Source organism: Sorex fumeus, unplaced genomic scaffold, assembly GCF_029834395.1.
Source record: "Sorex fumeus unplaced genomic scaffold, SorFum_2.1 ptg000122l, whole genome shotgun sequence".
Taxonomy (NCBI): Eukaryota; Metazoa; Chordata; class Mammalia; order Eulipotyphla; family Soricidae; genus Sorex; species Sorex fumeus.
The window spans coordinates 29,166,068-29,178,213 of NW_026606179.1; the positions used below are offsets into that span (position 1 = coordinate 29,166,068).

The 12,146-nt window shown below is 35.0% G+C and overlaps 1 protein-coding gene across 1 annotated transcript in view; it reads right to left on the reverse strand.

Annotated features, from left to right (window-relative positions):
- The window catches only part of ITFG1 (integrin alpha FG-GAP repeat containing 1), a 226,241-nt gene that overhangs the window by 78,867 nt on the left and 135,228 nt on the right, over positions 1-12,146 (reverse strand). Inside the window, exon 10 of the mRNA XM_056136673.1 lies at positions 10,782-10,954. Within this exon, the coding sequence (XP_055992648.1) occupies positions 10,782-10,954 (173 nt within the window). The remainder of the gene's footprint in view (positions 1-10,781; positions 10,955-12,146) is intronic.

Genomic DNA, 12,146 nt, shown 5'->3' on the forward strand with positions numbered 1-12,146 from the left:
GTTCTATGCTTAACTATTTGAGAATGCTGAATCATAAAGGCGGACCCAAAGGACTATTCCACCAACAGTGAATGAAGGTTCCTTTTCACCGCATCCACACTAGCATGTTTGCTGTCCAGTCTTGATGGTTGATATCTCATTGGCATTTTGATTCGTATAACCCTGATAATTAATGATGATAAAAGCACTGTTTCATATGCTTGTATGACATATGCAAGTTTTTGAGGAAGTGTCTGTTTATTTCCACTCCCCATTTTTAAATGTTTTTTGTTGTTGAACTTCATGGGTCTTTATTTATCTTGGATATTGGCCTTTGTAAATTGGATGATGTGCAAACATTTTCTCCTAATCAGTGGGGTGTTTTTTCATTTTAGGCCTCATTTCTTCCATAGTGCAAAAGCCTTTTATTTTAATATAGTTGTATTCATTTCGGCTTTTATTTTATTTGCCAGTGGGGTGGTCTTACTGAAGATTACTTGAGGGTAATATTGTGGAAAGTTCTGCTTGTTTTCTATAATATTTTAAATATACAGATTTGATAGTGAGGTCTTTAATCATTTTTTTTTCTTTTTGGGCAACACCAGGTTGTACTCAGTGCTTATTCCTGGATCCTGGCTTAAGTACCACTCCTGGAAATGGTCAAGGGACTGACCAGTTGGACCTGGGTATTCCACATACAATACCCACTGTCTTATATCTTCTACCCCTCCATTTTGAATTATCCCTTGCATATGGCATAAGATAGAGGTTCATTTTCATTTTTCTGCAGTAAAGCTAATCAGTTTTCTAGCACCATTTGTTAAAGAAAATTTTCCTTGCTTCAGGTCAAGCAACTCAAACTTTTATCATAAATGAACTGTCCAGTGAACTCCGTATATCAGAGTTCTCAATTTGATTGCATTGATCTAAGGCTTACTTTTAGTCTCGTAGCACAAAATTTTGATAACAGCAACTTTGGAGAATAATTTAAAGTCTGGAAACATAATGCTTCCCATTTTTTTTTGTTTTATAAATTTACTCTCTAAATATTTTTTTTGATGTACTCTCCCGTTGATCGTCGATTTTCTCGAGCAGGCCCAGTAACGTCTCCATTGGAGACTTTGTTGTTACTGTGTTTGGCATATCGAATACTCTTGGTAGCTTGCCGGGCTCTCCGAGAGGGGCGGAGGAATCGAACTCGGGTCGGCCATGTTGGCCGCTTGTAAGGCAAACGCCCTACCACTGTGCTATCGCATTGTGATTTTTAATGATCCTAAATGTTCAAATCTATGAAGAAGGAATGTTTCCCTTTCCTTGTGTGTTTTTATTTTTTTCAATAGTGATTTACAGTTTTTTAAAAGTGGGTCTTTCACCAACTTTGATAGTGGATTCCTAGAAACTTGAGTTATTTTTAAACAATTTCAAATAGGACTGTTTCTTTTACTTGGGAGGAGGGATAGTTTCTTTTCTTTCTTGTCTATGTTGTTTATATATATGAACACAACAGAGTTCTACAAATTTTGTAAACTGCTAATTTACTGTACAGGGTTGCAGTTTCTAGTAGTATTTTTGTGGTGTTTTTAAGGTTTTCTACATGCAATATTATGTCATGTACAAATAATGATAGTCTGACTTATGTACAATTTAAATACCTTTAATTTTTATTTGTCTAGTTACTGTGTCAAAAACTTTCAATGGAGAGATAGCACAGTGGGTAGGGCATTCGCCTTACAAGCGGCCAACATGGCCGACCCGAGTTGGATTCCTCCGCCCCTCTCGGAGAGCCCGGCAAGCTACCGAGAGTATTCGATATGCCAGACACAGTAACAACAAAGTCTCCAATGGAGATGTTACTGGGCCCGCTCGAGCAAATCGATGATCAACGGGAGGGCCTTTACCTTTACCTTTAATATATTTTACAGTGGTGAGAATGAAAATCTTTGTCTTCGGCCAATCTTAGAAGAAAGGCTTTCCTTCAGTCTCCTTGCCCCCAATGAAGTTAATCTAATCCCCATTTTGTTGAGAGTTTTCATCATCAATGGGTACTGAATTTTATTGAATGATTTTCCTGAATCTGTATAAACGGTTATTATAATTTATGGTTTTCCACTTATTACCATGGCATATCACATAAATTAGTTCATACTGACTCATTCTTGCATCACTAGGATAAATTTTACTTGATGGTAGTTTGTGATCTGTTTAATGTAATGTGTTCAACTCACTAGGATTTCTGGAGATTCTTCACATCTGTGTTAATCAGGGATACTGGCCTGTGATTTTTGTATTTCAATTTTTGGTATCAAGATAATGACAGTCTTATAGAAGCTGGGAGAATTCTGGTTATTTTTTTCCATCCACTTTCTGGAAACACTTAAGTATGGGCAGTAAAATATGTTTGAAGGTGTGGAAGAACTTAGTAGTGTGTCTGATACTGTACATTTGTGTTTAGGAACATTCTTCATGACTGCTTTGACTTCTTTGATAGCGATAGGTTCATTCAGAGTATCTATTTTCTCCTAACTAGTCTCTTAAATATTGTAAGACTAAAAATGTATCCATTTCTTCTGATTCTCCAGTTTAGAGACAAATTGTTTATAGTAATCTCATCAGATATTCTGTATTTCTGAGGTGTTGGTTGCAACTTCTCTTACTTTCATTTCTGATTAGATTTACCAATATTTATTCTTTTTTTCTTTGCAACTCTAGCCAAATGTTCTGTCAATCTTACTAAAAAAGGTAAAGGTAAAGGGCTGGAGCGGTAGCACAGCGGTAGGGCGTTTGCCTTGCACGCAGCCAACATGGCCGACCCGAGTTCGATTCCTCGGCCCCTCTCGGAGAGCCCGGCAAGCTACCGAGAGTATTCGATATGCCAAACACAGTAACAACAAAGTCTCCAATGGAGACGTTACTGGGCCCGCTCGAGCAAATCGATTTCCACTTGAATTTCTCTTATTTTCCTCCTTCTATTCATTTTGGTCTCCCTGTGTTAATTATTTTTCTAATTTCTTGAAGTGTGAGATTAGGTGCCTGTTCTTATTTCCTGATGAATACCTGTAGTGTCATGGATTTCCCGCTTAATAGAGCATTTTCTGTGACTCATGTTCTGGCAGTTTGTATCTTCATTCTCATTCATATCCAGGGATCTTTATCTGCATTTACCCAGTGGCTGTTTAGCAGTGCACTGTTCAAATCCCAAGCATTTTGTTTTTCAACAGTTTTATGTGGTTATTTCCATCTTCAAAGCACTTGAAATAAGATATTTCTTGTTTTTATGAGGACTTGTTTTGTTTCCTAGCATATGGTCTAGTAGAGAGACTGATTCATGAATAGTAGAGAAGAATGTGTATTCAGTTTTTTTTTGGGTAGAGAGATGTATTTTGATGTTTTTTTCTTTTGTGATTCCCAGCACCCCATGTGGTCTCCTGAGCACTGCCAGGAGCAATTCCTGAGTGCATAAACCAGGAGTAACCCCCTGAGCATCGCCGGGTGTGACCTAAAAAGCAAAAAAAAATTCTAATTTGTCTGATATAAATATGGCCATCCCATTTTTTTTTTTTTTGCCAGTTTGTCTGTATGATTACTTTCCAGACTTTTACTTTGAGCTGTGTATATCATGATAGTTCAAGTGTATCTTTTTTTAAGTAAGAGAAGACTGGGCTCAACATATGGATCCATCTAACTTCTCTATGTATTGATTGGAGACATCAGGCTAATGACATAAAGTGAAATTACTGACAGAAAGGAAGTTAGTGCCCTTCTTTGGTATGGGTTCTGGGTGTTCCTGGAATTTTTTTTTTTCAAACTTCTACATGAGTCCATTTAATGCATCTTGCAGTACTGGTTTAGTGACCAAGAACTTCTTAAACTGTTGTTTGTTATTGAAATTTTATGCTGTTAACCAGCCTAGGTAAATAAAGTATTGTTGTTTGGATGTCTAGTTCAATCAGGGGTTTGTACTAAATTTTCAGGGAGGAAAGAAAAAGGGTAAAGTTGCAAAAAGCTTTGACAGTAAAAAGCAATTAGGATGATGACCTTAAATATAAAACTGAGTCATTTGAGGGTTTCAAGGTCAACAAAGGTACATCAATAAAAATGTTTTTAGATTTTTAGAAGCACTGTGTTATAGCTGCATTTTCTTTCTGCCTAAATTTTAATTACCTAAATGTTTTATCCTCCTTAATGAAGGTTTTAATAGGTACTTATATTTACATTTCTGGTTTAATCTATTTAATGCATTTTTATTGTTAGACTAATGCCCTCTCTTTAAGGTATATAATTATCTTAACTCAGCATGTTGTCAAGCTTCTCCAAAAACAAAAAAGAGAAACTTAAAGGTGATTAGATCTTTTGTCTTGCAGGTATTCAAGTGCACAGAATCTCTTGCCTTTCATGAACATTTTATAAAATGTTTAACACATTTGATTTTACAATGTGGTAAAAATATAAAATATGACTGGTGACAAAACAACTGTTAAACCTTAATACAGTATAACACATTATATGTCATATATTTTATATACTTATATGGCATATAATATATCCTATATAGTATAATATAGTTTAAATATCATATTGAACAACTGTTAAATCTCAAAGAAAATCATCTGAAACCTCTTTCAATTATTTAGGGTGAACAAATAAACACATATCAGAGAGACAAATTGATCAGACAAGAATTGAGAGTTTATTATTTATATTTACCTACATATAGATGTATATATGTCTCTCTATATCTATATATAGATAGATACATGTTCTGTTTACATGGAACAAAGCTAACTAACTAATCCATAGGCCTCTAGCAGTGATTTGATGAAACAGATACTGGGATGAAGGGTTAAATCAATGAGAGATGTTATCCGGAAAAACAAAGATGTATGGATTTAAGTTCTGCCTTCTCCATTTAAAAAATAAAATCATATCTTCCTTGGTACAATGTGGGAGACACCCTTACAGAAAGAACTTTAGGTACAAATATCTTTTTCAAAGGCAACCGCCATTGTCCTTTCAAGGCCTTTCCCCAAAACCACTTTTTTGACAAAGACATAATGAGCAGTGGTCTATTTTTGCTCTACTAGAGAGTCTACTTGCTAATCTTAACACTTAGTTAATATTTACTGCTCACATTGAATATGAGGATATCAGAAGACCTAGAAGCTTCTGAATTCATAATCCGTAAAAAGAATCACAAGGGACTTCAGAGATAGTAGCAGTGAGCAGGACTTTGCAGAAAGCCCACCAGAGTTTGATCTCTGGGGACTGCATTTAGTCCCCAGAGTACCACCAGTAGTGATTCCTGAACACAGAGCCAGAAGTAGATTCTACCACTACACTCCCCCCGCCCCCACACCCCCATCAAGAAAACAATAAAAATATGAGGCGTGACATGACAAACATCACAAGGAGCTTCCTTAGAAGACAAAAGATTGTGTGCTGTTAGATTATTGTTTCATTAAAAACCAGTCTTGCCAACCTGTCACGTGTCTTTTCTTATATAGCAATCTTAGGCTACACTGGGCCTTGTTCAGTATCTTAAAAGGCAAGACAAAGAAGGATTTGGCCATCTTTAAACTCTGATTTACTATATTAATGCCTACCTGGCAGACTACTATTGAACCATTTTTTTCTTTGGTGCTAGCATATTTGGTAACTTCAAAAGTAGACAACTTCAAAGAAAGAGAAAAATTCTTAACAATTAAGCTTTTCTTTTTCTTTTCTTTTAAACCACAACTTTTACTTGAGCAGTTCTATTGAATACCTGTTCTACTGAAGCAAATTCTGGATGCCAATCATACATGTGTGAACAGGAGAGATAATTGGAAAGGCATACAATACAAAAATAAAATCAAATCATAAATTAGAAAAAACATAAGGAAGTGTTAAGACTATGCAGTGAATTAAAATAGGTAATATGAGTGACTGGTGACTACAGGAAAGCTTTTTTTTTTTTAACTACAGAAAAATGCACAGAAATCAGAGTGTTAAAGAAAAAGAAAACCTAAGATTCTGTTCACTAAGAGGCAACTTTGATCATATTTATTTTTAAACCTTTGTGTTCATGAATATTTGATATTTCATTTGTACTGCAAATAAAATATTATCATACCATTGATACTGTTTTGTGACATGTCTTGTTTACTTGACATATTATGAACAATTTTATAAGCCAGTAAATACTTTCACATCATCATTCATAATAACGACAAAATATTGCATTGGATTAATTTAACAAATCTTCAATGATTTGGGTGCTTAGACTTGTCATGCTCCACAATTTAAAACAGTCACATGAAACATAATATATCTAGGCAAAGTTAACATACTTTTAAAAGTCATTCATTTTTAATATTGAATTATACACGCTTCTACCCATCACAATAAGATATATATTTTTTTATACTTTTGAGTTGGTTTATTTGGTACTTTTAATCTTTTATCTGTCTCCTCAAGATATTCTAAAGGTGACTTTTCCCCTTCATATGTATTATCTTAGGTACTTAATTCAGATTTACAACACATTATTTTAATTTTTTAATTTTTATTTATTTTTTTGCTTTTTGGGTCACACCCAGCGATGCACAGGGGTTACTCTTGGCTCTGCGCTCAGGAATAACTTCTGGAGGTGCTCAGGGGACCATATGGGATGCTGGGAATTGAACCCGGGTCAGCCGCGTGCAAGGCAAATGCCTTACCTGCTGTGCTATTGCTCCAGCCCCAACATATTATTTTTAATGTTTAAGTTAATAATTCCCAGATCTTTATCTAAAATCTTGCTCTTTGTCTATATCCAAACATCTCCCCAAACTTGTCTTGTTTATAACTAAACTACCATAAAGTAAAAAGTAAGTAAAGGTCCTCCCGTTGATCATCGATTTGCTCGAGCGGGCCCAGTAACGTCTCCATTGGAGATTTTGTTGTTACTGTATTTGGCATATCGAATACGTCACGGGGAGCTTGCCAGGCTCTGCCGTGTGGGCAAGATACTCTCGGTAGCTTGCCAGGCTCTCCGAGAGGGGCGGAGGAATTGAACTCGGGTCGGCCATGCTGGCTGCTGCAAGGCAAACGCCCTACCGCTGTGCTATCGCTCCAGCCCCAACATATTATTTTTAATGTTTAAGTTAATAATTCCCAGATCTTTATCTAAAATCTTGCTCTTTGTCTATATCCAAACATCTCCCCAAACTTGTCTTGTTTATAACTAAACTACCATATTACTTAAAATATAATTTTCTTTGTACAACATATAGTTGTGACCCCAACTGGCTAGAGAAGTTAAATTACCTTTTACCTTTGACCTATCTCAAGAAGCAGATATAATCCTATGATAATGTAATTATTTTCAAAATTTTTATTTTCAATGAGTTATATGAGTTACAAAGTTACAAAGTGATTCATGACTGTGTTTCAGGGGCATAATGTTTGAGTGCTCATCATTTCATCAGTGTACACGTCCAATGACATTATTTAAGGACTTGGAACAAACTCTACTAAAATTTGTATGGAATAATAAAAACTCAAAAGCTAAAGCAATTATCAAAAAAAATTAGGGGAGGAATTTATTCCTGACTTTGAAATATACTAGAAAGTTATAGTAATCAAAACTGTGTGGTGCAGAAATAAAGATTTGCTGTAAAGTCTTACATCAATGAAACAGAATTCACATATCAAGGAGTGAAATTACACTCCTGAAACTTAAAATAGTATTGTAAACCATTGGAATATCAATTAAATATTTATTAAAATAATTAAGATTTAATTTTACTTACAATGTTAAGTATTTTAGTGTAAGTTTTTTTGTAAAGATTTTTAATATCTCAATAATTAGGCAAAGATAAAAAAACTTTTAACTTTTTGTATTAGTTTTGTAGTAACTCTGATTAAAAAATAACAGTGATTAGAAATTTACAAAGATGAGGTTTAATTTGACAGTGCCCAAATATTTTTTAATATGTCCTTCAGCTTTCTTCAAAATGTTCTTTTTCAGATCTATGTTAATATTTTAGGCCACATAGAATCATTCCAATGTTATTTTAGACATGGAACAAACAATGTCTAAAATGTCTAGAAACAGCCTAATTTCTAAAGTACACAATTAATATAGCATTGTAGTACTGTCCTCCTGTTCATCGATTTGCATGAGCAGGCCCAGTAATGTCACCATTGTGAGGCTTGTTACTGTGTTTGGCATATCAAATACGTTACGGGTAGCTTGTCAGGCTTCGCCCTGCGGGCAAGATACTCTTAGTAGCTTGCCAGGCAAGCTACAAATAGTATAATTCATTTAAAGTTTTGGGTTCGATTCCTCCACCCCTCTCGGAGAGCCTGGCAAGCTACCGAGACTATCTCGCCCGCACAGCAAAGCCTGGTAGCGTACCTGTGACGTATTCAATATGCCAAACACAGTAACAACAAGTCTCACGATGGAGAAGTACTGGGCCCGCTGAAGCGAATTGATGAACAACAGGAGGACAGTGCTACAGTGCTACAGAAATACACACACACAAAAAAAAAGAAAGAAAGAAAACTAAATGAAAAGAACATGGTAATACATAGGACGTAACAACAAATGCACTGAAACTGAGTTAAAATGTAACAGTCACTCTATGATAGAATTTCAAAAAATAGGTTTTCAGTATATGGTGGTATAGCTGAAAAATGATCTGTTGTTGGTTCTTTTTGGTAGGGGACATACTGATGGTGCTTAGGGCTTGCTTACTCCTGGTGGGGCTCAGGGATCATATGTGGTGCAAGGCACTGACCTTGTATCAGTTAAATGTAAAAGCAAGCACCTTACCCACTGTACTACTGCTCTGGTCCCTGTTGCTTATTTTTAAAGAGTTTCTGATTCTATAAGATCATATTTATAGGAACCATTTATATCTGAAATGATTTTAAGAATACCTAAGTCATCAGTATTTAAAAAAAAAAAACCCAACACAACACAGAAATCCAATCAATTCTCTTTTGAAAACAGTCAACAAACAACAGGCCCGCTCTTCCCCCCAATCACATGAAACAAAGTAATCACACATTTCTTTTTAGTGGAATGTGCTGGGGTTTTATTCTAATCTGCATTATGTCATTTTTATATTTGGTAGGAAGGAAGAGGGAGAATTCTCCAAATAGAAAATATCAACATGAGTACTGCACCAATTTTCAGCATTACAACATTCTTGAAATCTTAAAAAAAAAAAGGTATATTGTGTCTATCTTCTTTGTTTCTAGAACATCACTGTCATTGTCACTGTCCTCCCATTGTTCATCAATTTGCTTGAGTGGGCCCAGTAACATATTATTTTGAATTCTATTACATATTTATTTCCTTTCCAAATTTAGGCCTATTTCTTATCAAGAGATTTTATTAACACAGAGACACAGATTTATCTTTCAATTCTTACCTATACAAAAAGAACAAAAAACAAAACTCTGAAATTTAAATTGCTACTTAAAGAATCAAGAGATTTTGGCTGTCTTTAACCTATAGAGTTCCTATGTTCTAGGCTAAATTAGTTGCTGATAGTATCATGATTATTACTGAATGGTAAAGGAAATTGAGTCAAATATTTGATGATTTAAGACAGAAAAGTAAATGAAAAAGTTTCATAACAAAAAACACTAGCTTGTATGTTCTTCTAAGAATAATCAGAACAAATAAATTTAAGATGCAACTTCATATTCTTTTAAAATAAGATTGATGTCCAAAGTTAGTCAATTTTTCATTTGTTTTAATGTGTCATTTTACATTTAAAAGGTAACATAATTACATTCAAACAGATATTTCTTTTAGCTATGTCTGATTTGTTTCATACACACAGGTTACAAATGTATATATATTCTGCATTATAGATTATAATGATTATATCTAGCAGAAGTTTCAATACTCACCACTCAGAGCAATGATAATTTCATCTTCAGAAAAGTTTAAATACAACTTTTCTTAATTTCCTAAACACATCTTGGGTCACTCACTAATAATATCTTTTTCTAAAAGTCAAAATTTTAGACAAATTCTGGAATCAATAATTAAGTTAATACTAAAAAGTAAATTATAGATAAGAATGAAATAAAGAATAAGGGGGCAAAAATCAATCAACTGTGCTAAGAAAAAAAACTAATGTATTTTAGGAAGAGTTTTTATGGAATCCTGCCATGATTTGGCCTATTTATAAATTTTAGTGTTTGGTTTGTCTATACTGCTTTCTCATCTATGAATAATTGCAGATTCAAAGTTACTGCAATGTAATAAATATACTAATGTCTTTTGATATACACAAATAACATCTCTAGTTATGTTGAAATTTCTAATGTCATAACAACACAGGAGAAAATAAGACAACATTTACTGAAAGTCAGAACATGCTCAGTATTTTACTAATTGCCTGACTCATTTTTATTCCAATTAATCTTCACTATAACACAAGGGAGGTAAAACTGCTACTGTGATTTTATAGATGAGGCATTTAGTTAATTTTCCCAAGGTTACACAGGTGGTAAGAGGATGCACCATGTCGAGTTCAACCATTATTTTTAGTTATAAACATCTTGACCTTTGAAAATAACATATTTTTTTAAATGATAAAATGTCTTTTATTTTATATTATTTAATTTTATTCTAGAAAACATAAATCTTAGAAAAAGAAAAAGTATTCTAAGCTGTTTGCTATTCTGAGATCATCTGAAATAACAGGAACTGAGATCATTGTATCCTTATTTAATGATTGTACTATATTTTGGTGCTACTCAATTACAAGTACCATAATAAAAATAATTTACAGATATTTATCCCTTGATTTCCATACCTTCCAGAAGTATTCTTCAGTATGGCTAGGGCATCTGGATAGCCATCCATGTTGTAGTCTCCAATATGAAGGGTAATTGGAATTGGTATTTCAGTTGGTCGCTGTTCAGGCACAAATGGTACAAAGCCCCACAGTGTGCCCTTATTGCTGAAATCCTGTAGGACTGGAATCCACTACGGATTAAGAGAAAAAGATTATGTTTTACAAAACGAAAAACTCCAATGGTTAAGAGATTGAGTCCAGTGAAAATGGCTCAAAAAGCTAGAGTGCATGCTTTGCTTACGGGAACACTGGGTTTGATCCCCAGTATTGCATTATTCTCCTAAGCACAGCTGGATCTGGTACTTAAAAAAATTAATAAAAAAGGAATAGCTCAATGGCTTAGAAACTCTGTTTTGCACGGATATGGCCATGAGTGCAGGTCATTTCCCACAGATGCTGCACTTGATTGTGGCAAATCTGCTGCCTACAATCCCAAGCGATTTCCATAGGTATGTGTAAACACAACCACAAAAAGGGTGTGATGCCCAGTGAGTAATAAAATTTAAAAAAATGGGTCAAGGGAGATGGGTTAAAGTGCATGCTTTGCAGGCAGGATTCCTGGGTTCCACCACCAGCACTGCATGATCCCTCCACACTTTTGAAAGTGATCCCTGAGCAGCAAGCCAGAAACAGCCTGTGAGCAATGCTGGATGTGATCTCAAGATCAAAATAGCAGTTGTAGTAGTACTGGTAAAAATCATATTAATAATAATAATAATAATAATAATAGTGATAACAGAGATAGTATAGCAGGTAAGGCGCTTGCCTTTTTTACACAAATCAGTCTAGATTTGATCCCTGGTACCCAGTATAGGCCCCTGTGCTTTGCCTGGAGTGATCTTTGATTGCAGAGCCAATAGAAAATACCTACTGGGTGTGCCCCCAAAACAAAAATGTGAAGAAAAACGTAATTTAAAAAATGAAAGAAAAACAAAACCAAAAGACTTTTTAAAAAGTAAAGGCCCTCCCGTTGATCATCGATTTGCTTGAGCGGGCCCAGTAACGTCTCCATTGGAGACTTTGTTGTTACTGTGTTTGGCATATCGAATACGTCACGGGGAGCTTGCCAGGCCCTGCCGTGCGGGCGAGATACTCTCGGTGGCTTGCCGGGCTCCCTGAGAGGGGCGGAGGATTAGAACTCGGTTTGGCCATGTTGGCTGCGTGCAAGGCAAATGCCCTACCGCAAAAAAATGAGACGTGAGTATTTTATAGATCCCTGGTGAGCATCACAATTGTAACTTCCATGCTTCAACTTTAAGTATGAGCTATAACAAATGTGTACAAGCACTACAACTGCAGAAAAGCAAATCTACTTGAGCACTC